General features: G+C 44.4%; 1 protein-coding gene and 1 pseudogene across 1 annotated transcript; one reads left to right on the top strand and one right to left on the bottom strand.

Moving 5' to 3' along the window:
* Positions 1-4,120: 4,120 nt before the first annotated feature.
* Positions 4,121-16,489, top strand: LOC135551538 (dapper homolog 3-like; annotated as a pseudogene).
* A 1,127-nt stretch (positions 16,490-17,616) lies between these two features.
* LOC135553016 (C5a anaphylatoxin chemotactic receptor 1-like) lies at positions 17,617-21,682 on the bottom strand. Its single transcript, XM_064985052.1, is given in 3 exon segments — positions 17,617-18,684; positions 18,687-19,376; positions 21,580-21,682. Coding segments are annotated over 2 exon segments (1,050 nt in total). The 5' UTR covers positions 19,365-19,376; positions 21,580-21,682; the 3' UTR covers positions 17,617-18,312.
* Between the last annotated feature and the right edge of the window lie 4,139 nt (positions 21,683-25,821).

The raw sequence follows: 25,821 nt of genomic DNA, 5'->3' as shown, positions 1-25,821 counted from the left end.
TGTGTGGGGGCAGAAGGAGGCGTTAGGCTGTGTGGGGGCAGAAGGAGGTGTTAGGCTGTGTGGGGGCAGAAGGAGGCGTTAGGCTGTGTGGGGGCAGAAGGAGGCATTAGGCTATGTGGGGGCAGAAGGAGGCGTTAGGCTGTGTGGGGGCAGAAGGAGGCATTAGGCTGTGTGGGGGCAGAAGGAGGCGTTAGGCTGTGTGGGAGCAGAAGGAGGCATTAGGCTGTGTGGGGGCAGAAGGAGTTATTTGGCTGTGTGGGGGCAGAAGGAGGCATTAGGCTGTGTGGGGGCAGAAGGAGGCATTAGGCTGTGTGGGGGCAGAAGGAGGCATTAGGCTGTGTGGGGGCAGAAGGAGGCGTTAGGCTGTGTGGGGGCAGAAGGAGGCGTTAGGCTGTGTGGGGGCAGAAGGAGGCGTTAGGCTGTGTGGGGGCAGAAGGAGGCGTTAGGCTGTGTGGGGGCAGAAGGAGGCGTTAGGCTGTGTGGGGGCAGAAGGAGGCATTAGGCTGTGTGGGGGCAGAAGGAGGCATTAGGCTGTGTGGGGGCAGAAGGAGGCGTTAGGCTGTGTGGGGGCAGAAGGAGGCGTTAGGCTGTGTGGGGGCAGAAGGAGGCGTTAGGCTGTGTGGGGGCAGAAGGAGGCGTTAGGCTGTGTGGGGGCAGAAGGAGGCGTTAGGCTGTGTGGGGGCAGAAGGAGGCGTTAGGCTGTGTGGGGGCAGAAGGAGGCGTTAGGCTGTGTGGGGGCAGAAGGAGGCGTTAGGCTGTGTGGGGGCAGAAGGAGGCGTTAGGCTGTGTGGGGGCAGAAGGAGGCGTTAGGCTGTGTGGGGGCAGAAGGAGGCGTTAGGCTGTGTGGGGGCAGAAGGAGGCGTTAGGCTGTGTGGGGGCAGAAGGAGGCGTTAGGCTGTGTGGGGGCAGAAGGAGGCATTAGGCTGTGTGGGGGCAGAAGGAGGCGTTAGGCTGTGTGGGGGCAGAAGGAGGCATTAGGCTGTGTGGGGGCAGAAGGAGGCGTTAGGCTGTGTGGGAGCAGAAGGAGGCATTAGGCTGTGTGGGGGCAGAAGGAGGCATTAGGCTGTGTGGGAGCAGAAGGAGGCATTAGGCTGTGTGGGGGCAGAAGGAGGCGTTAGGCTGTGTGGGGGCAGAAGGAGGCGTTAGGCTGTGTGGGGGCAGAAGGAGGCGTTAGGCTGTGTGGGGGCAGAAGGAGGCGTTAGGCTGTGTGGGGGCAGAAGGAGGCGTTAGGCTGTGTGGGGGCAGAAGGAGGCGTTAGGCTGTGTGGGGGCAGAAGGAGGCGTTAGGCTGTGTGGGGGCAGAAGGAGGCGTTAGGCTGTGTGGGGGCAGAAGGAGGCATTAGGCTGTGTGGGGGCAGAAGGAGGCGTTAGGCTGTGTGGGAGCAGAAGGAGGCATTAGGCTGTGTGGGGGCAGAAGGAGTTATTAGGCTGTGTGGGGGCAGAAGGAGGCATTAGGCTGTGTGGGGGCAGAAGGAGGCGTTAGGCTGTGTGGGGGCAGAAGGAGGCGTTAGGCTGTGTGGGGGCAGAAGGAGGCGTTAGGCTGTGTGGGGGCAGAAGGAGGCGTTAGGCTGTGTGGGGGCAGAAGGAGGCGTTAGGCTGTGTGGGGGCAGAAGGAGGCATTAGGCTGTGTGGGGGCAGAAGGAGGCATTAGGCTGTGTGGGGGCAGAAGGAGGCGTTAGGCTGTGTGGGGGCAGAAGGAGGCGTTAGGCTGTGTGGGGGCAGAAGGAGGCGTTAGGCTGTGTGGGGGCAGAAGGAGTCATTAGGCTGTGTGGGGGCAGAAGGAGGCATTAGGCTTGTGGGATGGTCTGTTGGAGGTTTCAGATTCAGACCCATTCTGATATGATGAATTGCTTACAAAGATCTGACTAAGCATTTACCAACGTTTAGGACGTCTTTTTTTGTCTTTATTTTTGGTGCAGTCTGGACCGGCCTTGATTTCAACATCTAAGGATTTCAATTTTGGTCAGACCTGGGCCAAATCTGAATTAATAATAGATGTCTATGTTTGGTTACGATTTTGTCGGATCTGGACCGGCCTTGATTTCAACATTTACAGAAGTCCAGTCCAGACCTGCGTATATTTGGCCCAAACATAGACATCTATCAGATTTGATCTGGTCCGGACCGGCCTTGATTTGGCACAAACATACACGTCTATCATTGGTTCAGATTTGGTGTGGATCGGACCAAATCTGAACCAATTAAATGCATCTACGTATGTTTCACAAGTTTGGACAGTACAGTACAGCACAACAGAGCTCAGTAGAATACGGCAGAATACATTACATCATACCAGTGGTTCCCAAACAGTGATTGGGCGTGAATGGTCGGCAGGCAGGGCACGGGGGTCCTAATCCAATTAAATAAATAATAATAATAATAATTTTAAGGAACTCAGTCCGGCTTTCAAATTACTCTTGAAAGTTGTAATAGTAGAAAGCACAAGGTGCAATTTCAAAATTGGGTAGTGCATCATCAGTTTTTCTCTTGTCATGTTAGTCATTGCAGACTGTAGAAAGCTATTTATAAATTGTCATAAACGATTTTTAGCTAGGCTTTTCATCCCATAGAATTGGTTGTAATGTTTGAGTCACTCAACTATCACATGTATAGAATTGCAAGAAAATTAGCTTTAAAACATAAATGTTCTCTGCACCCCATGACAAAATGCGTACAATTACAGGAAATAAGCTTTCAGCCTGCAAAATGTTCTCTCTGCCAACAAGAGGGGTGGGAACTACATAGAAATAGAAATACATCTGGTGCGCAGGGGTGCATGGGATGTTCCCCAATGCTGGAAGGAGGGCCTGAGTGAAAAAGTTTGGGAACCCCTGCATTACAATACAGTACACAGGGCAGTAAAGTAGAGTAAACTATACTGTACTGTACTCTACTGTACTCTACTGAATAAAACGCTACTGTCCTGTACCATAACGTACTGTGATGTTAAAACTTGTGAAACATAGACTTCTAGGCTATGATTCCTTTAGTTTTGGATGTGGTCTGCAACGACCAAAATTGGTACTTGTTTGGGGGCTGAGCTCCTTAGAATGATATTCAGCATGCTTTGCAATTGCTTGGTTTTACATTTGCATTTTGGTCAATCAGTAGATGCTCTTATCCAGAGTGACTTACAATCAGTGCATTCAACTAAGGTAGATAAACAACAACCTATAGGCTGACAGTCATAGCAATAAAATAAGTTTTTGAAAACCATTATTGAGAATGTTATTCCAGTTGAAGTGGTCTGTTGGTTTATTCTTTAAATTTGGACGTCATTGCTGCCAGATTTAAACCTTTTGAAAAATCCCCGACTGGGCTATATTTGGCCAAAGCATAGATGTTTATAATGGGTTCAGATTTGTAATTGGATCTGACAAGTGGAATCAAAAATAAATATTCTGTTACAATTTTCAGGTGGCTCCTCTTTCCAATATTAAATGGCTTGAGAAAATATATTGTGATATAGCGCTTACTTTATTGAGAATGTATGTGTAATTTAAATTTCGCCATAGAATAAATGACAACAAAAACGTATTGTCAAAGTCATTTTGTATTTTCAACATCTGGAAAATATGTATTTTCGATGTCTTTTCATCTTTCATTCAGCACCTAAAATGCACCGTTGATGTCAACGTCTAGAAAATAATTCTGAAATATATGTTTTACTTCATTTTGCTTTCTGGGATATGCCCAAAGAAACCGTTGATAATAAGGGTTAATGGCCTCTCCATATCTCTATACCTTGTTATTTATCGTCATATTTAATTCAATATGTCCCAGTAAAGCATGCCATCGACAGGATAACCAGATATCCAGCCAGCCTCAACCCACAATATTCGAATGTGTATGGCTGGGGTAGATGTGTAGTGCTTAAAAGTAGTGAGAACATACATAGGGAATGGGCTATAGCCAACCCATCAAGACACACGGCATGTTTCATCCCATGCCAGTTGAGGCATGATTGCAAGAGGTGGATGCCGTCCCGGTTTTAATCATCACTGTTATATAAGAGCCAATAGGGTGTGAAGAAGGGCGGAGCACACCATTCTACGTCTGGCAGCTGCGAAATAGAAACGGTTTAGCCCACAGTCACAGTCACCTTGCTGCAAATAGGCAACCATCACTATAGCCGAATGCAAAGAAAGCAGAATGGATATCCACATGTGCGATGAAGAACAAAATTGGATGCAACACCGGGGTTAAAAACCATATAAGATACGGACTGGAGTTAAAACCTTTCTGTAAAATAAATATTGAAAGTAATTCAGGTTTTTCTATCAAACTATTGGAAGAGGTTTTGGAACCATGTATCATGCTTTTAATTTCCCAATGACTGCGGAGCGCAGTCGGAATAAGGAGCGCCTGGAGGCCAGTCTGGCCGGACTCGGTGAGCTGGAGCTCAGCAAGCAGAGGCAGGAGTGCCTGGTCCTCGGTGCTCTGGCTCTGGGGGAGCCTATGCTCGAAAATTCCATAAGGAACGAGCTATCGGGTTTCAGCAGCTGGGGGCAAGAGAACTTGACATTGAGACGTCAGCTGGTAAGAAGTTAGAGAGATGGAGGTAGTTTGGACATTGTTGGTTTTTTTTGTGGCAAATTGGTACGCAAATATACTTCGTGGAAACATCGTTGTAGTGCGCAGAATGGTTATTTGCCCAGGGTGGTCGGTCGCCACCGCGATTAACCCCCACCACCAATGCTTTGTCGACTACCGGTTTTAAAAAAGTCGTATTTTATATAGGCTATGTAGCGTATTTTTGCCGTTAGATGGTCAATGCATTGGTGGTGTGCGCCTATTGTTCAGCGACGACACTTATCTGCAAGTTACTTAACTTGATTAATGGTATCCCCATCTGAAAGGATCTAATCGTTCCCATCCTTCGGGCGCAGATTTATGCCTTGGAGCAACGAAATGGGGGGTGGAGTGGTCCACCGTTTAATTACCCATTGTTCCCTACATGGCCCTACATGTATGTGGTATTTTACTTAGCAAGTGTTTATACCAATTAATTCGTTGACTTTTCTTTTTCAAATTTGTCTATAACGGGAGATGATGGACTATATGAACAGTTACATTTCTATTAAATCAATGTTGACAGGCCGATGTCTTTATGTGATATTAATAGCATAGCATCATATATAATGTACATATAAGTTAAGAGGCACGTTTCTTTCGCATGTGGAGATTTTCGACGTCCTTATGGGAACTAGCCTATGATTGTGCTGCCAGAAATGGGCGTTATCCGTGTCCCACCACTCAAATGAGTAGGCTATCACCACGCGTATAGAGAATCCGGCCATCCAACCGATGTCATCCCAAATAATCATAAAAATATCTCTAGCTATCCATGACGGCAACTATTACACACGCATAGCATTAGCCCATTATGGAGCTAATGGGCTCCTGTAAATACTAAAACCTCTTCAAATAATACATATTTTCTTTGGAATGAATGGGATGTCGATTTTCTCCTTTTGCCCAACTTTCTCCATCTATCCTCTAAAATACACGCAGGTTTAGTAGCCTTCAGACTACACTACACCCTCGACTCGCACACGTCCCACTGTCTTCAATAGAAAGCTCATATAAAAGAGGGTGAAAGCAATTAAATCAGCCACCTTCCTCTCCTCCAGACTCCCCCGCGTTCCTCTCCTCCGCCGCGGCCCAAACAATGGGCGCATATGGAGCAGAATACTAATGAACCCAAGGGCCTCGGTGCGCAGACAGGGGAATCATGCCGCAACTTTAAAAACACAACTGAAACAGATCACCAATGAGATGTCAACGTAGAGCAAACGGTCTCTGCTTCGAATGGTATGGTAAAGACTATTTCTTAGACTGTGCGTGGAGTGACTGAGTACCCCTAAATGCTGCATATTTTCTCACAATGTGCAGTGCGCATTTCATTAAGTCATTCTGGTCGGTCCATTAGAGGGATCTGTCATTTGGATCGATGGATATTAACTACATTGTCTATCCAAGCATGCAAGTAATTACACAGAAAATTCCTTGGGGAGTATTGGTTGGAGAATGATCTGACATCAAGGTCTAATTGAACCACCTCTATTCAGCTCATCTACCCAACCCAAACATCACTTCTCCATGTTCACCACTGGACCCAATCTCATATTGCATGTAGAGACTCAATGTTGTGTGGAGGCTTTAAGACAGGTTCACACAGAAGCAACTGACCCATGCTGCCCTCTCCTGGAAGGGGGGGGGGGGGGACAGTTCCCTTGGCAGTGGCTCTAGCCCCAGGGCTGCCAGTCCTGTTGATAATGACCCAGTGTGAAGTTGCTGACAGCCATGCCATGCCAGACAGCAGCTGGTAAAGCACAAGACATTGACCCCACTATGAGACACCCTGCTGTGTGTGTTTGAAGATCTCAATCATTAGCTCACCTTTGTGTGTTCATATTCACTGAATGGGCATGTGTGTGTGTGGGTGTGGGTGTGTGTGTGTGTGTGTGTGTGTGTCTCTATTGGTGTATGTGCTTGGCCTCAGTTTGTGGTGTTTTTGGCATGTCTAAGACGTCCTGTGCCCATGTGTTTTCCATAGAGGGCAACATAATTAGTGAGACTACCCCTCTCAGCGGTGAGTGACTGATGTCTGGGTGGGTGAGAGCTGCCTGAGCCTGGGGCTTTGTTCTCGTAACATCCCCCTTCTTCATTAGCCTAGCTTCCCCCTGAGCTGGAGGCTCTTAGCAGCTGTGTCACCTGAGCACTGACTGACTGACTGATTGGGAAGTCAAGCTGGATATAGAGTCCATTCAGAGGCAGTTGTCCCTGCTGAGGAGGCAGGCCACTGAGGCCAGAGTGTGCAGCCTGCATGGCCCATTCACGCCTGTTATGTAAACATGGTGTGTGTGCATGCATGCATGTGTGTGTGCGCGTATGTGTGTCTGTGTGTGAACGGTGGCTTAGTCAAGCGGTGGAGTAGTGGGGGCCAGGGTGGTATTGTATAGCAGTAGTTTCCGGCCTCCCATAGTCCTCCCTTTGGTGCCAGTCACAACATTGCTTTAATTATAGTGGGGCTGTGTTCCTGATTCCATGGCTCCCCGACTCTCTGCCACAAAGCTGCCTGGCTGCTCCCCTTCCCATCCCCCTCTCTAACGGAGAGAGCACAGGAGGCAGTCAAATAGTAATGATGACAGGCAGTGTGTGGTATGAGATCTAGGAGCCAGGAGGCGTCAATTAATAATGCAGCAGAATCAAAGTTATCGCATGAAAGGGAGCCCGCTTGAGATCCTCCAGAGCTACACAGTCTGGAAGTCAGCAGTATGTTGACTGTATGTTTGTTTGTGTGTCCTCAAAGCTTTGTTTGTGTTCTGTGTCATTACGTTTTAATAAGCCAGCCTTTCACAGTGTCTGCTAGTTCTATCCGTGTGAGGATAGCTTGCCAGAGGACCTAGGCCTAATGATCCATTTTGTGAAAGTGTGTCACGGATAAATTGATTTCCAATACACTGTTTTCCTCTCTCTTTTCCTCTCTCTCTTTCCTTCCTTCCTCGTATTATTTATTTTGTTCGGACTCAGGTAGATATAAAAACCTAGAGATCTCTTCCACTCTCCTATTAGGAACCACCATAATACAAAGTTTTTGTATTTGATATTAGTTTAGTGGCAGAAAACATCTCTCCAGTAGGTTTTATTGCATAATGAATGCTTAGGCGGACAGCCTGGCTTGGGTCTTTTGCCTGTTCATAAACACAGCGCCGCTATCAAACTGATCTATTCTAATCTGTCTGAGACAAAGCACCCAGAATCCCAGCAATTATTCCAGCGCTGCTGAGTGACCAAAAAAACAGCCACCCTGATGACCAGATATGGTGCTGCTTGTTGTTTTTTTACTCAGTGTCGATATGAATAGGAAAGTTGATATCTACAGTATGTGGAGTGTTTTTATACTTTCTAGCTCATTATGTTAGCTTTCATTGGTATGATGCTGGTTTGGCTCATGTGAAGGTTGGCTCCTTGTAATGCCAAAATTACAGGCTGTATTTTTCATTCTTCTGTCACTGCACGCTCCACATACTGTATGCTCATTTAATTCAAGGAAGAATTTCCCCTCCCCGCCACACTGCTGAAACCTTGGTAACTTTCAATTAATAATTTGCATCCCAGCAGTGTACAGCTACATCCTTTTTAAGTAAGCCCCCCCCCCCACCACCACCATACACATACACACACACACACTCAGACACACACACACTCTACAGTGAAGCGTCTCCTGTCAGTTGTCTAACAGCCTCTCCATCCCCAAGACTCTGTAATGTAGAGTGTCACATCATTTTGCTGACATCTGTTAATTACATAATTTAATGTAGCAAAAGTCAGAACAGACAAATTGAAGTGTGTGTGCGTGTGTGCTGGGGAGGCCATGCATAGTGTGTGTTGACTGTGAGTACTCAGATGACCTGAAATTGACTGGCTGATTAAACAACCCCCTGGTGTATGAGATGTGTGTGTCCTGCTGCATGTGCATCCACAAAAATAACATCTCGACACAGTTCCCACTACAGTGAATTATTCATGTTCCAACTGGCTGCATCCTCAGGTATCTTACATAACTGGGATTGGGCTATAGTAGCATGCATGCAGCCATGCACACTGATGTGTATAGGCCTATACTACGACCACTATCCAAAGGTGTGAATAAAACATTCTGTATACGGTTATTTGTTTAAGGTTAATGGTGTGTTTTGGTCATCCAGGTAAATGTATGAAAAATTACTACACTTGGTCATAATTCACATTGACTTATAAATATGTATGTCTAGTGTATGTGTTATCATGCCAGCATGTTGGTCTGTTTCAGAGGGCGCTCCAGAGCTCCCCCTGGGGGCTAATGCTGGCACTGGAACAGCAGGTTTGTGAGCTGAGAGTGGACACAGATGATGTCACCTATGAGGGGACCCAAGGTGACACGATGGACAGTCGGCCCAGCTCAGGTACTCCTCATGCAACCTGGAGGCAAAATAAATGTACACCTGTTTAGGCAAGGTGCTGGCTAGCAGAGTAGAATACTTGAAAAAGGACAGGAGAGCCTAACACTCTCGGAGCTCAGATGCAATAATTTCATAACCTAATAACTAATGTTTCGACAGACAAGCTGTCTTCATCAGGGTACAATTAAGCAATAAGAACCGACGAGGTGTGGTATATGGCCAATATACCATATTCTTAGGCACAGTCCTTAGCCGCTCATCCATATACAGTGGGGAGAACAAGTATTTGATACACTGGCGAAAAGCAGAACTTAATATTTGGTACAGAAACTTTTGTTTGCAATTACAGAGATCATACGTTTCCTGTAGTTCTTGACCAGGTTTGCACACACTGCAGCAGGGATTTTGGCCCACTCCTCCATACAGACCTTCTCCAGATCCTTCAGGTTTCGGGGCTGTCGCTGGGCAATACGGACTTTCAGCTCCCTCCAAAGGTTTTCTATTGGATTCAGGTCTGGAGACTGCCTAGGCCACTCCAGGACCTTGAGATGCTTCTCACGGAGTCACTCCTTAGTTGCCCTGGCTGTGTGTTTTGGGTCGTTGTCATGCTGGAAGACCCAGCCACGATCCATCTTAAATGCTCTTACTGAGGGAAGGAGGTTGTTGGCCAAGATCTCGTGATACATGGCCCCATCCATCCTCCCCTCAATACGGTGCCATCGTCCTGTCCCCTTTGCAGAAAGGCATCCCCAAAGAATGATGTTTCCACCTCCATGCTTCAAGGTTGGGATGGTGTTCTTGGGGTTGTAGTCATCCTTCTTCTTCCTCCAAACACGGCGAGTGGAGTTTAGACCAAAAAGCTCTATTTTTGTCTCATCCGACCACATGATCTTCTCCCGTTCCTCCTCTGGATCATCCAGATGGTCATTGGCAAACTTTAGACGGGTCTGGACTTGCGCTGGCTTGAGCAGGGGGACCTTGCGTGCACTGCAGGATTTTAATCCATGTCGGCGTAGTGTGTTACTAATGGTTTTCTTTGAGACTGTGGTCCCAGCTCTCTTCAGGTCATTGAACAGGTCCTGCCGTGTAGTTCTGAGCTGATCCCTCACCTTCCTTGTGATCATTGATGCCCCACGAGGTGAGATCTTGCATGGAGCCCCAGACCGAGGGTGATTGACCGTCATCTTGAACTTCTTACATTTTCTAATAATTGCGCCAACAGTTGTTGCCTTCTCACCAAGCTGCTTGCCTATTGTCCTGTAGCCCATCCCAGCCTTGTGCAGGTCTACAATTTTATCCCTGATGTCTCAGCTCTCTGGTCTTGGCCATTGTGGAGAGGTTGGAGTCTGTTTGATTGAGTGTGTGGACAGATGTCTTTTATACAGGTGGCGAGTTCAAACAGGTGCAGTTAAAACAGGTAATGAGTGGAGAACAGGAGGGCTTCTTAAAGAAAAACTAACAGGTCTGTGAGAGCCGGAATTCTTACTGGTTGAGCAGTTGTAATCTGAATAAAGGGAAAAAGATCATTCTTGAACATGGGGTCAGCCATTCTTAATTGTTTACTAGAGAACCATTTCAGATTTAAGTATAATTTTGGGATGACTGATGCCTTTAGTGAGAGGTCTAATGCTTTAATATTTATTCATGTCTGCCCTCCGAATTCACATACGTTATATAAATAGGCCCTTTTAATTTTTGTCTGGTTTGCCATTCCAAATAAAATGTAATATCTTTTGTTCATATAATTTAAAAAGCAGGTCACTAGGTGTAGGCTAAACCATAAGCAAATATGTGATATGACTAAAGAGTTAATCAGGGTGCTTTTTCCACAAATAGACAGGTATTTTCCTTTCCATGGTAGCAATATATAATCTATTTTTGCTAACTTTCTATAAAAATGTTTTGGAGTGAGATCATTTCTTTCTTTCAGGATTTGTATACTTTCTAAGATGGAGCCATGATTTACTATTTTACACCTAGGGTTACTATACATAACTTTAACACATTTTATAAGAGATTCTCCAAAATTTAAATATTCTAGGCATTTATATATGAACTCCAGTCATACTTTATCAAAAGCCTTTTCAAAATCAGCTATGAAAACACTGAAGTGTAAGAGGCCTCCAATTTTTTTAATGGACTGGATCTTTATATACAGTGGGGCAAAAAAGTATTTAGTCAGCCACCAATTGTGCAAGTTCTCCCACTTAAAAAGATGAGAGAGGCCTGTAATTTTCATAATAGGTACACTTCAACTATGACAGACAAAATGAGAAACAAAATCCAGAAAATTGTAGAATTTTTAATGAATTTATTTGCAAATTATGGTGGAAAATAAGTATTTGGTCAATAACAAAAGTTTCTCAATACTTAGTTATATACCCTTTGTTGGCAATGACAGAGGTCAAACGTTTTCTGTAAGTCATCACAAGGTTATCACACACTGTTTCTGGTATTTTGGCCCATTCCTCCATGCAGATCTCCTCTAGAGCAGTGATGTTTTGGGACTGTTGCTGGGCAACACAGACTTTCAACTCCCTCCAAAGATTTTCTATGGGGTTGAGATCTGGAGACTGGCTAGACCACTCCAGGACCTTTAAATGCTTCTTATGAAGCCACTCCTTCGTTGCCCGGGCGGTGTGTTTAGGATCATTGTCATACTGAAAGACCCAGCCACATTTCATCTTCAATGCCCTTGCTGATGGTAGGCTTTGTTACTTTGGTCCCAGCTCTCTGCAGGACATTCACTAGGTCCCCCCGTGTGGTTCTCGGATTTTTGCTCACCGGTCTTGTGATCATTTTGACCCCACGGGGTGAGATCTTGCATGGAGCCCCAGATCGAAAGAGATTATCAGTGGTCTTGTATGTCTTCCATTTCCTAATAATTGCTCCCACAGTTGATTTCTTCAAACCAAGCTGCTTACCTATTGCAGATTCAGTCTTCCCAGCCTGGTGCAGGTCTACAATTTTGTTTCTGGTGTCCTTTGACAGCTCTTTGGTCTTGGCCATAGTGGAGTTTGGGGTGTGACTGTTTGAAGTTCTGGACAGGTGTCTTTTATACTGATAACAACTTCAAACAGGTGCCATTAATACAGGAAACAAGTGAAGGACAGAGGAGCCTCTTAAAGAAGAAGTTACAGGTCTGTGAGAGCCAGAAATCTTGCTTGTTTGTAGGTGACCAAATACTTATTTTCCACCATAATTTGCAAATAAATTCATAAAAAATCCTACAATGTGATTTTCTGGATTTTATTCCCTCATTTTGTCTGTCATAGTTGAAGTGTACCTATGATGAAAATTACAGGCCTCTCTCATCGTTTTAAGTGGAAGAACTTGCACAATTGGTGGCTGACTAAATAAAAAATATTCCCACTGTATACCACTTGGATCCTGTTTCAGTAATAATAAAATCAGACCTTCTTGTTGTGTGTCCGATAATCTACTGTTTATATAGGAGTGGTTAAAAAAATGCTAATAATGGTCCTCTGAGTATATCAAAAAAAAGTTTGATATACTTCCACTGGTATGCCATCCAGCCCTGGAGTTTTCACAGCCTTAAAGGCTTTAATTGAATCAAGACGTTCCTCCTCTGTAATTTGGCCTTCACATGAGTCTTTCTGTACAGATGTTAATTTTACATTATTAATATAAAAAAATCCATACAATTAGCTTCGGTTAGTGGAGACGGAGGAGACTGAAACGAAAACATATTCTTAAAGTACTTTACTTCCTCTTTCAAAATATCATTCAGTGAATCATGCGTGACTCCATCATTTGAAACATGTATCAATAGAAAAATGTTGGTAGCATTTCTATGTTGAAGATTGAAAAATAATTTGGTGACCCGCAGTGTTTGTCATTATACCTGTCACGCCCTGATCTGTTTCACCTGTTCCTGTGATTGTCTCCACCCCCTCCAGGTGTCACTTACTTTTCCCAGTGTATTTATCCCTGTGTTTCCTGTCTCTCTGTGCAGGTTCGTCTTGTATGTTAGTCAAGTCAACCAGCGTGTTTTCCCGTACTCCTTTTGCTATTCTCTTTTTGATACTCTTCCTGGTGTGGCTCCTGCCTGACTCTGGACTACTTTCCTGCCTACCTGATCATCCTGCCTGCCCTGACCTTGATTCTGCCTGCCCGTTTGGACTCTGAACTGATTTTGACCCTTTTTCCTGTCCACAACCATTCTCTTGCCTTGCCCTATTGGATTAACAAATATCGTAAGACTCCAACCATCTGCCGGTCTCTCCTTCACTGCAGCCGAGGTGAGTAAAACATTTAAACGTGTTAACCCTCGCAAGGCTGCAGGCCCAGACGGCATCCCCAGCCGCGCCCTCAGAGCATGCGCAGACCAGCTGGTTGGTGTGTTTACGGACATATTCAATCAATCCATATACCAGTCTGCTGTTCCCACATGCTTCAGTTTTTGATTTGTTAAAAAAGTTTGAAATATCCAATAAATGTCGTTCCACTTCATGATTGTGTCCCACTTGTTGTTGATTCTTCACAAAAAAATACAGTTTTATATCTTCATGTTTGAAGCCTGAAATGTGGCAAAAGGTCGCAAAGTTCAAGGGGGCCGAATACTTTCGCAAGGCACTGTAGATACTGTACTCGATACCATCTACTGTATCTTGCCTATGCTGCTCTGCACCACCACTCATTCATATCTTTATGTACATATTCTTTATCCCCTTACACTGTGTACAAGAAATTAGTTTTGGAATTGTTTGTTAGATTACTTGTTGGTTATTACTGCATTGTCGGAACTGGAAGCACAAGCATTTCTCTACACTCGCATTAACATCTGCTAACCATGTGTATGTGACAAATAAAATTTGATTTGATCCTGTGTCTGCATCTGGGTCTTGCCTTGTGTCATGATAATACCCTGATGAAGACAGCTTGTCTGTCAAAACGTTGGTTATTAAATTATTACATCCGAGCTCCTAGAGTGTGCAGCTCTCCTTTTATTTTTCAACTTCTTATGCTACCACCTGTCAATGTCTGACCTCAGAACTTTAACCCCTGAACCACATCAGAGGGGCATGGGGTACTTATATTTTTCTTAATGTAGTAACACAATTTGACTCATGTTCTGTATATTTTTTGTATACTCTTTTTACATTAATTGTGGCCCTATATTTCTTTGAAGTACATGTATAATGACTTTTAACATTTCATTAGTTTGAACAAATGTTTGTATGCTCTACTTTCTGCTGTTATTGGTTCTGTGATTTGTGAAAGAGCCGAGACGTCAGAAATTAGTTTGTCAACATATGGTTTGAGAAAGCCTGAAAGAGCCGAGGTCTAATGAGTGACGTCATCTGTGTTTCCCAGGGTTCTATGAGTCGAGTGAGGGCCAGTCTCCAAAGGGGCATTTCTGTCCCTCTGAGTTTCCAGAGCCCCCTTCTGGCTGGGGCTACAGCAGCACTGAGAGGCCCAAGTCTCTGAGTGAGTTCAGCTCACTCTCACTATCAACAGCTCTCTTTCAACCCCAATAGGGTTCATGGTATCATAGCAACAATACCATGGGCTGTCTTTACTTTATTACATTGTTATTATAGTTGCATTAGGTACTGGTATCAGTAGTAAAACAAACACAACTTCTCTCTGTGCTCTCCATCTACAGAAGATGCCCTCCAACTGACAAGTGAGAGTCTGATGGAACCAGCCCCTCGTGCCCCTGTGCCCCACTCCATCTCTGCCCCCTATCCACCCCTGGAGGGCATCGCTGAGGAGGTGATGGCTGAGGAGCCCTGGCAGTGGGACCCACACTCTGCCCAGGGTTGGGAGGACCAGGCCACTGAGGAGGATTTCCAGCAGGCTCTGAGGGTAGAAGGCTACATCCTGGGTCTCATCCATCGCTACACGTTCTCACCCCGGCCCTGCATGCCTCGTACCAGCCTGGGGCCTGACCCCTCCATCTCCTCCTCATCCAGCATTAACAGGCAGAGCAGCCTGCAAAGGAAACCACCTCTTCACACACCTGAGCACTGCATCCCTGACCCACAGGACCTCTACCCTGACCGTGAGTGCCAGGCCTGGGGGTGTGACCCTCTAGACAGGGAGGCGTGGGGGGGAGAGGCCCCATCCATGGAGGAGGACTGTTATCTGTCTTTACCTTACCCTCACTCCAGACCTCACTCCCTGGCCGGGGGGCATCCACCCTCCCTGGACCCCCCTTGTGGAGCAATGGACCCTTGTTTAAGTAGTGAGTCTGATTCCCCCCAGCGCTATCCACTGTCCCACTCCCCAGCTTCACATAAACACCTTGTCAGAGCGCAGTACATTCCTGGGCAGGCATGCCACGCCCCTGTACTATCCTCACACTATCCTCCAGAATACTCCCCCTCACATTATCCTCCAGAGCCTTCCAAGCCCAGCCAAACCTTTGTGTCCCCAGACCAAAGCAGCTCAAAGGCCAGGGCCACGGGGAAGAAGAGTCATGAGGAGGGACAGAGCTTCAAGAAGCCTGACGACAGGACCTGCCGCTCCCAGTCTGAGAACAGTTTGATGGGGCAGAGGGCTTTCCCTAAGCACAGGTACAGCACTGCCGAGCGCCCCCAGCACCAGAGGTGCCGGGGTCCACACACAGGCCCCCAGCACAACAACACCGTTGGGGGGCAACGCTGGTGCTCCACCCTGGAGCTCAGCCAGGAGGAAGGGGAGACCCAGGGTGAGCAGGCCCACAGATGCCCACCTCGTAGGGTCCGCTACACCCAGGCCTGCTCTCATGCAAACCCAAACCACCACTCTCAGGTCCATGCCCAGCCTCGCCTCTCAGAGTACCCGGAGAGAGCACCTCTGTGTCGGGGAGAGGAGGGCCGTGTGCAGGCTGCCCCTGGGGAGTCAGAGTTCAGCATGAGTGAGGTGTACTCCCCTGCTTCCAGCTCCCTCTCTAGTGACTCCGATGAGGGGGGGCTGGTGTGGCCCCAGCAGCTGCCCCTTGTCTGGCCCCCTCCTCTTCCTCCTCTTCCTCCTCACCTCAGGCCTCCTCAAAGGACTCCACGCAGCCCAAGGCCTTTGTTAAAATCAAAGCCTCTCATGCCCTGAAGAAGAAGATTCTGCGATTCCGCGCCGGCTCTCTCAAAGTCATGACAACAGTCTGAAAATATGTCAGTCACTGATTGTTTCTACTGCCCATATCCTGCACAGTCTGATGGTTCAACCTACATCACCTACAGTTCACACCCTAATGTCTACCTCTGCTGGTCCGTGCAGCATTGTCATAAAAACAAGATCAGTATCATGATATCATCTAGCTAAACCACATTTCACCATCAGACTGTGCATTAACTCTGCATTAACCATTCATTTGTTTATGAAAGTCATCCACTGATGGTAACACTGCCATGTCACATATGGACACCTGAAAGTGAACCACTACTTCGCCTCTCTCAGCTGCACCACCACCACCTGGACCTGAAGCCCATCACTGTAGCACTGGCCCTGTTGGTGACTATAGTGAGGGGTCAACATACTCATTTCTGTAAATACCTACCTGTGGCCTTGTTTGTATGAATGTAGTTTGTAAATAAAGATGTTGTGGTCTTTTAGACCATGTGATTCATTTTACACTTTCTAGTATTCAACCTAGAATAGTGGACTCCAGAATGCCTGCTGGATATTTCTCACACATAAATACAGTTATTTTCACATTAGATCTTATTCAGAGCTGATCTGATTGATCAAAGATCAATGACAAAAATATCAGGATTGAGCTGCCTGTTAGACATAGCCTCTCCCTGGCAGCCTAAACTGCTTTCAGTGTGCTAGTTGTATAACAGAAAGTGTACATCACCCCCCTGTGGTGTATCAGTAAAACTGCTTTAAACTTTGCTCAGAACATCTGCTGCATATTTTCATGTACCAAGATATGAAAATATGTTCATTCTAAGATTTTGTACATCATTGAGAGCATGGTATACTAACCCTATCCCAGGCCTTAAGCTTTTTATTTCTCTTCGTTTGTTTATGTCTCATGCGAACCCCCTCATCTTTAGGCAAGCACAGGGCACAGAGCACAGAGCTTGTGAATGATAAACAATTTGGTCACACTTTATTTGGATAGTCCGGATTTTCCATCTGTAGATGCTCTACAGATGGTCATACTGTCAACAAACTGCCTGCTAAGCTTGCGGTTAGAATTAGGTTTAGAATAAGGGTTAGGATAAGGTTAGGGCTAGGGTTACGTTAAAGGTTAGGGTTAGTAGTTAGTTGAAATGTTACTGATAGTCTATAGAGCATCTACATATGGACTATCCAAATAAAGTGTTAACAACCATTTCAAAATGGCACCAGTGAACTGTATTTCTAGGGAATACAGGGGTGATTTATTGAGGAAGTGGCACTGTTGATTACCACATATGGTAAATGTCCAATTTAGGTATAATACCAGGAGTCGCTTGTCGGTTTAACCGCCCTGACACAGTTCCACCTCCGACACTCCAAAACAACCGCAATGGGGATGTCAGCTAAATCGGATCTGATTGAATAAAGCCTGTAATTGCACAAGTGTGATTGCTGGCAGAGACATATTGCAGAGAGGACAGGGCTTCCTGTTCTGTTGCACAACACTGTATTAAAGTTCCCGTATTAGAGTTTCTGAACCCCCTCATCTTTAGGCAAGCACAGAGCACAGAGATTGTGAATGTGGCACTCCAGTGAACTCTAGGAAATGCAGGGGTGATTTATTGAGAAAGTTGCACTGCTGATTACCACAGGTGATATCTGAAAGAGAGAGTTTATCACAGTTGTGCCAGAGGAAGACGACATGGGTGTGGGATGATGGGAGGAAAGCATTTTAAAGAGCAAATTTGTTTCATAAAACATTTGATTTCAACAGAAATACATGTACTTATTTTCTTAATTTAAATGTTTAACACAATTCATGTTCTGGTGTGCTCATTAACAGTTCTTGTTGTTATCTGAAAGCAAAAACATGACATATTTGTCAAAATGACATATCTATGAAAATGAAGTAAAATCTAAACATAGCTGATGTTATGGAGGGGTAAATGCGTTGGAGCTGTCAATTCGGTGAGCAGCTGCTCTTGATCCTTGTCACGAAGCCACACCTGTCCCCCTTGCGTTAGGATATATATAACGTTATTATGCTTATGTTGAAAATCCTTAAAATATTTAATGAGGATTTCTATCAGCCTAATCAAGGTGTAGATTGCATCTCACATTCCAGTGTTAAAACTTGTAAACAAGGCTGCATGGGATTTCTCTTAATGCGACTCCATGCAGCAAATTTGCAATGTCCACTTTAGTTATAATGCCAGGAGCCACTTGTGGATTTGACAGCTCTAATGCAGTTCCACCTCCGACACGCAAAAACACACATGCACACACACAGAACTTCACATATTCATCTCCTGGGTTCTTTCTGATGTGCTCTTGAACATGCTCTGTCTGGTTACCGACTCCTCTGTGGCAAAGTTGAACATATTGCGCAGGGAGCGATTGATACTCTGCTTAAAGCCTCGTCCCAGACACACATAGAGCAGAGGGTTGAGGCAGCTGTTACAGTAGGCCAGACAGAGGGCCAGAGTGTGGACCAGCTGTACGTTGGCGCTGTGCGATGAGTGCCGGGGGGTTGATAGAACCAGGAAGTCCAGTATGTGCAGTGGAAGCCAGCACAGGAAGAAGCTCAGCGACACGGCAACAATGACCCTCAAGGTGCGTCTTGTACGCGCCTCACTCCCCCTCCCAGGCCCCACCCTGACCCCCCCCTGGCCCTGCTGTACACAACCCAATGACAAGTCACAATGGTGATGAATGGCAGCACGAAACCCACCAGGAAGCGTACTGTAGTGTTAGCCCAGGCGCTGGCTACAGTGTACAATCCCAGGCACTCTGACTTACTGGTGCTTAACTGGACCTCCTTCACATAGACAAACTGGGGGATGCTGCCCAGCAGGGCCAGGAGCCACACCCCAACACATACCCAGCCAGCCTTGCGAGGCCTCCTCCAGTTCTGGCACCACACGGGCCGGCTGACCAGCAGAAAGCGGTCCAGGCTGATGAGTACCAGCAGCAGCACGCTACAGAACATAATCAGGTAGAGGAGACCCTTGAGCAGCTTGCAGGCCACGGGGCCAAAGGGCCAGTGCTGGTCCATGGTCAGGGGCACCATGAGGAGGGGCAGGGACAGGCAGCACAGCAGGTCAGCCAGGGCCAGGTTGAGGAACCACAGAGAGGTGACGGAGCGCGGCATGCGGAAGCCCGTCACCCACACCACCAGAGCGTTGCCCGGGACCCCCAGCAGGAAGACCAAGCCATAGAACACCAGGGCGGACAGGTGACGGGGCCCGAGCACAGGACCAAGGCCCCCAGGCTTGACGAATTCACAATCAGTGATGTTGTAGAGACTCAACTCCTCTTCAGTGAAAATCGAGCACATATCATCCATGATTGGAGGTGACTGTTGAGGGGAAAGGAAAAGACAGTCATTTGATAGCTACTATAATATAATTCTTGATAGAAGGGACAATCTCTACTTTTTTCACAAATACTTTACCTAATATTAACCACATTTGAAATATATATTTTCATAGGATGTATATAAACTCTGTCAGTCACCTTAAAAGGCATTTCATTTTTACATGTATTATCCAAAATGTGTTTAAAGGCATTGATAGTTTCATGATAACATTAGATTTTTCAAATATGTAATACAAATCTCCAAACTTATTTTTGTTTAATTTTGTTGACAAGCTACTAACAGAGTTGACAAAAACATTTAAAACAGACATATTTTTGCCTCTAAAAATAAAAGTTCTATAACATTATTTGTCACATATAGAAAATCCTTAATTTGTAAATCCCCAATAAAAACATCCAATCAGATCTTTCAGCACTCTGACGGAGGTAACGTTAGACGAGTTTATGTTTGAGTTGACAAATTTTTTTTAGAGTGGCCTGTTATTGTCCCCAACTCAAGGTTTACCTGTGTAATGATCATGCTGTTCAATCAGTTTATTGATATGCCACACCTGTCAGGTGGGTGGATTAAAAGGGATACATGCTCACTAACAGGGATGTAAACAAATTTGAGAGTCATACGCTTTTTGTGTGTATGTAAAATTTCTGGGATCTTTTATTTCAAATCATGAAACATGGGATCAACACTTTACATGTTGCGTTTATATTTTTGTTCAGTGTATAAGGGAGATGAAGTTGACAGATTATGGATGTGACCATGGTAATTTCAATATTATTTGTTTAATTCTATCAAAAGTAGAAAACTTTACAGGTGACCAAGGGCTCTATTCCATCTGTATCGTTGTAGCATAACAACATTTTAAGGTAATTTCTTTTGAAATCAAACGCAGTCTCCACTAAAGCGAGAACATTGTCTTTATATTTCAATCATGTTTTAATACTGAACTTCCGTGACACATACTGAATAGAGCCCCAAATCTTCAGACACGTTTTTTAGGAACCTGTCACGTCCTGACCTTAGTTTCTTTTGAATGTTTCTATTTTAGGTTGGTCTAGGCGTGAGTTGGGGTGGGCATTCTATGTTTTGTTCTTGTGTTTATATTTATTTGTGTTTAGCCTGGTATGGTTCCCAATCAGAGGCAGCTGTCAATCGTTGTCTCTGATTGAGAACCATACTTAGGTAGCCTGTTTTCCCACTCTTGTTTGTGGGTGGTTATTTTCCGTTTCAGTGTTTTTCACCATTCGGGACTGGTTCGGTTTTTCTTTATTCGCTTGTTCTTTTGTTTCCTGTGTTCAGTGTAATAAATATTACGAACACTTACCACGCTGCATATTGGTCCGATATTTCCTACTCCTCAGACGACGAAGAGATTCGTTACAGAACCACCCACCACAACCAGACCAAGCAGCGTGGTAACCAGAAGCAAGAAATTGCATAACATTCCTATTCAGTTCATATGAATTATTGCTCGTTTTTACAAGAGTTTGAAATTGGGATCCTTTGCTCTGGACAAGGGCATTTCTGGGCATAGAGCCCACATGGAAATGAACAATATTGAAAATATTTTGAAATTTCCAAAAGCAAACTACAAAAAACTCTGAAACTGGAAACACTTATCTCCCTCACTAACTTTAAGCACCAACTGTCAGAGCAGCTCACAGATTACTGCACCTGTACATAGCCCACCTATCATTTAGCCCAAACAACTACCTCTTTCCCTACTGTATTTTATTTATTTATTTATTTATTTTGCTCCTTTGCACCCCATTATTTTTATTTCTACTTTGCACATTCTTCCACTGCAAATCTACCATTCCAGTGTTTTACTTGCTATTTTGTATTTACTTTGCCACCATGACCTTTTTTTGCCTTTACCTCCCTTATCTCACCTCATTTGCTCACATCGTATATAGACTTGTTTATACTGTATTATTGACTCTATGTTTGTTTTACTCCATGTGTAACTCTGTGTCGTTGTATGTGTCAAACTGCTTTGATTTATCTTGGTCATTCATGCTGGCTTAGTTATGAAGTGACACAAATCCAGGCAGAATTTTACTAAACAATATGACTTTTAAAAGTCATCATTCAAGTGAACAATACCTCTAAAATGAAATAATTAGAATCAGATAACTAATCACCAAACACTAAAGTTAAGGTTACAGTATAGGTTGTCCTTTACCTTAGATTTCAGACGTATGGCTCAGACGGCCTCTTGTTGATGACTGTACACACCCTTTAAAACGAGGAACTGTTCTTCTTTTGCACAATTTCTGTCCACAAACCTTTGACAATTATGACCGAACCTCCTTATGGTCAGGAATTGTCAAAATGTCAAAACATTGCCAAATATAGACAGGCAGATACAGTGCCTTTGGAAAGTATTCAGACCCCTTGACCTTTATCCACATTTCTGTTAGCTTACAGCCTTATTCTAAAATTGATTTATTTTTTAATATGTATATATATATATATATATATATATATATACATATACAAAAGATATATATATACAAAAGATGTATATATCACATAAGTATTCAGACCCTTTACCCAGTACTTTGTTGAAGCACCTTGGACAGCAATTGCAGCCTCGAGTCATTTTGGGTATAATGCGACAAGCTTGGCACACTTGTATTTGGGGAGTTTCTCCCATTTTTCTCTGCAGATCCTCTCAATCTCTGTTAGGTTGGATGGGGAGCGTTGCTGCACAACTATTTTCAGGTCTCTTCGATCGGGTTCAAGTCCAGGCTCTGGCTGGGCCACTCAAGGACATTCAGAGACTTGTCCCGAAGCCACTCCTGTGTTTTCTTGGCTGTGTGCTTAGGGTCGTTGTCCTGTTGGAAAGTGAACCTTCATCCCAGTCTGAGGTCTGGAATGGGTTTTCATCCAGGATCTCTCTGAACTTTCTGCATCCATCTTTGCCTTGATCCTGACTAGTCTCACAGTCCCTGCTGCTGAAAAACACCCCCACAGAGTGATGCTGCCACTACTATGCTTCACCGTAGGGATGGTGCCAGGTTTCCTTCTGACGTGATGCTTGGCATTCAGGCCAGAGAGTTCAATCTTGGTTTCATCAGACCAGAGGATCTTGTTTCTCATGGTCTGAGAGACTTTAGGTGCCTTTTGGCAAACTGCAAGCGGGCTGTCATGTGCATTTTACTGATGAGTGGATTCCGTCTGACCACTCTACCATAAAGGCCTGATTGGTGGAGTGCTGCAGAGATGGTTGTCGTTCTGGAAGATTCTCCCATCTCTACAGCTCTGTCAGAGTGACCATCTGGTTCTTGGTCACCTCCCTGACCGAGACCCTTCTCACACGATTGCTCAGTTTGGGCGGGCAGCCAGCTCTAGGAAGAGTCTTGGTGGTTCCAAACTTCTTCCATTTAAGAATGATGGAGGCTACTGTGCTTTTGGGGACCTTCAATGCTGCATCAAGTTGTAGAAACATAGCAAAGGGTCTGAATACTTATGTAAATAAGGTATTTCTGTATTTTATTTTTAATACATTTGCAAAAAATTCTAATAACCCGTTTTCGCTTTGTCATTATGGTTTATTGTGTGTAGATTGTTGAAGATAATTTTTAAAAATCCATTTTAGTGTAACGTAATAAAATGTGGAAAGAAATCAAGGGGTCTGAATACTTTCCGAAGGCACCGTATATTGTGGCCTAGTACTTGTGCATAGCTTATCCAAAAGAAATGAAGGAATTTCCCCAGAGCCACATTACTAATGCTAGCACCTATTACTATCAATGTTATGTCACATCAAGCCTTATAAAATCATATTCCAACTACACTATTAAATCTGAATTTCACAATTTTATTGTTAAAGTCATTATGGTTATTACTGTACTGTTACATAAAATATGTTGACAACATTGTTTTATATTTACAATTTGCTGGGAAGCCAAAGCTATACACACATGTTGAGTATGATGACAGCACCTGTACTGCAAATTTGTTTAATATCTAGATGTATCTGCATATTAAACTGTCAACAGCAGATACAACAGCTGTGTTCCCTTTTGATATCAACAAGCACCTTCAGGGTTTGCATGTGTTTACTCATGTGCGTGCCCTAGCCTAGGAAGCCGACGAGCTTTAAGGGCGAGCTGCCCAAAAACAAAAGGTCAAATATGTGTACTGTCTTAATAAAGAAAAAAATCCACCACCATTTTCGGGCAGTTTAAAATGTTGCACACCGTATTCAACTAACACACATTTTCCAGTTTTCTTCCGTCTTTTTCCGTCACCTCGCCATTTAAGCTAGATAAGGAGGAAAGTGATGTCTTTTGCAGCCTGAATGGTGGATGCTTTATGTACGAGCCAGTCCATGGGGACCGGAGTGTATTTACTGGGAATGCACATCAATCCTAGACCATGTAGCGACCACTAGATCTAGCGACCACTATCGACTGACTAGGCCATGGGTGTCCATAAAACAGTGGTCTAGATTTTTGCCCTAACACTACACAGCTGATTCAAATAACCAACACATTATTAAGCTTTGAATATTTGAATCAGCTGTGTAGTGCTAGGGCAAAAATCTAGACGTTCACCCAGTGTGTCCCAGGTCTAAATCGGTCAGTGATAAGAGGGGAACAATGAAAAAAAGCAGTGGAGTACCCATATTCCACTGGGTACCCATACCCAGTGGAGTACACATATTCGCTAACCTGGCTGACAACTCTTTTGCCCAAAGTGGTGTGGAGTACCTGGCTTCAACCCCATAATTAAAACAATTAAATAAATACAGTACCAGTCAAAAGCTTGGACACACCTACTCATTCAAGGGTTTTTCTTTATTTTTACTATTTTCTGCATTGTAAAATAATAGTGAAGACATCAACTATGAAATAACACATATGGAATCATGTAGTGAACAAAAGTGTTAAACAAATCAATTTGACATTTGAGATTCTTCAAAGTAGCCACCCTTTACCTTGATGACAGCTTTGTACACTCTTGGCATTCTCTCAACTAGCTTCATGAGGTAGTCACCTGGAATGCATTTTAATAAACAGGTGTGCCTTGTTACAAGTGAATTTGTGGAATTTATTTCCGTTTGAGCCAATCAGTTGTGACAAGGTAGGGGTGGTATACAGAAGATAGCCCTGTTTGGTAAAATACCAAGTCCATATTATGGTAAGAACAGCTCAAATAGGCAAAGAGAAATGACAATGCATCATTACTTTAATACTTGAAGGTCAGTCAATCCAGAACATTTCAATCACTTTGAATGTTTCTTCAAGTGCAGTCGCAAAAACCATCAAGCGCTATGATGAAACTGACTATCATGAGGATTGCCACAGGAAATGAATACCCAAAGTTGCCTCTGCTGCAGAGGATAAGTTCATTAGAGTTACCATCCTCAGAAATTGCAGCCCAAATAAATGCTTTACAGAGTTCAAGTAACAGACACATCTCCACATCAACTGTTCAGAGGAGACTGTGTGAATCAGGCCTTCATGGTCAAATGCTGCAAGGTAGGACACAATAAGAAGAAGAGACTTGCTTGGGCCAAAACCACGAGCAGTGGACATTAGAACAGTGGAAATTTGTCCTTTCGTCTGATAAGTCCAAATTTGAGAATTTTGGTTCCTACCACCGTGTCTTTGTGAGACGCAGAGTAGGTGAACAGATGATCTCTGCATGTGTGGTTCCCACCGTGAAGCATGGAGGAGGAGATGTGATGGTGCGGGGGTGCTTTGCTGGTGACACTGTCTGTGATTTATTTAGATATTAAGGCACACTTAACCAGAATGGCTACCACAGCATTCTGCAGCAATACGCCATCCCATCTGATTTGCACTATCATTTGTTTTTCAACAGGACAATGACCCCAAACACACCTCCAGGCTTTGTAAGGGCTATTTGACCAAGAAGGAGACTGATGGGCTGCTGCATCAGATGATCTGTCCTCCACAATCACCCAACCTCAACCCAATTGAGATGGTTTGGGATGAGTTGGACCGCAGAGTGAAGAAAAAGCAGCCAACAAGTGCTCAGCATATGTGGGAACTCCTTCAAGACTGTTGGAAAAGCATTCTTTATGAAGCTGGTTGAGAGAATGTCAATAGTGTGCAAAGCTGTCATCATGGCAAAGGGTGGCTACTTTGAATAATCTAAAATATACCTTGCTTTGTTTAACACTTTTTTGGTTACTACATGATTCCATGTGTTATTTCATTGTTGTGATGTCTTCACTATTCTACAATGTAGAAAATAGTAAAAATAAAGAACACGCCTTGAATTAGTAGGTGTGTTAGTAGGTGTGTTAGTAGGTGTGTCCAAACAAAAATGTCCTTCTCTCCACAGATGAGTATCAGTGATTTTTTTAAATACCCTTGCTAGATATTGTTAGATATTCTCCTTCACACTACTCCTTCAGATAACACTTCTCCCTCAGAGCTGTCCTTGG

Source organism: Oncorhynchus masou, chromosome 13, assembly GCF_036934945.1.
Source record: "Oncorhynchus masou masou isolate Uvic2021 chromosome 13, UVic_Omas_1.1, whole genome shotgun sequence".
Lineage (NCBI taxonomy): Eukaryota > Metazoa > Chordata > Actinopteri > Salmoniformes > Salmonidae > Oncorhynchus > Oncorhynchus masou.
This window is presented reverse-complemented; position numbering and strand designations above follow the sequence as displayed.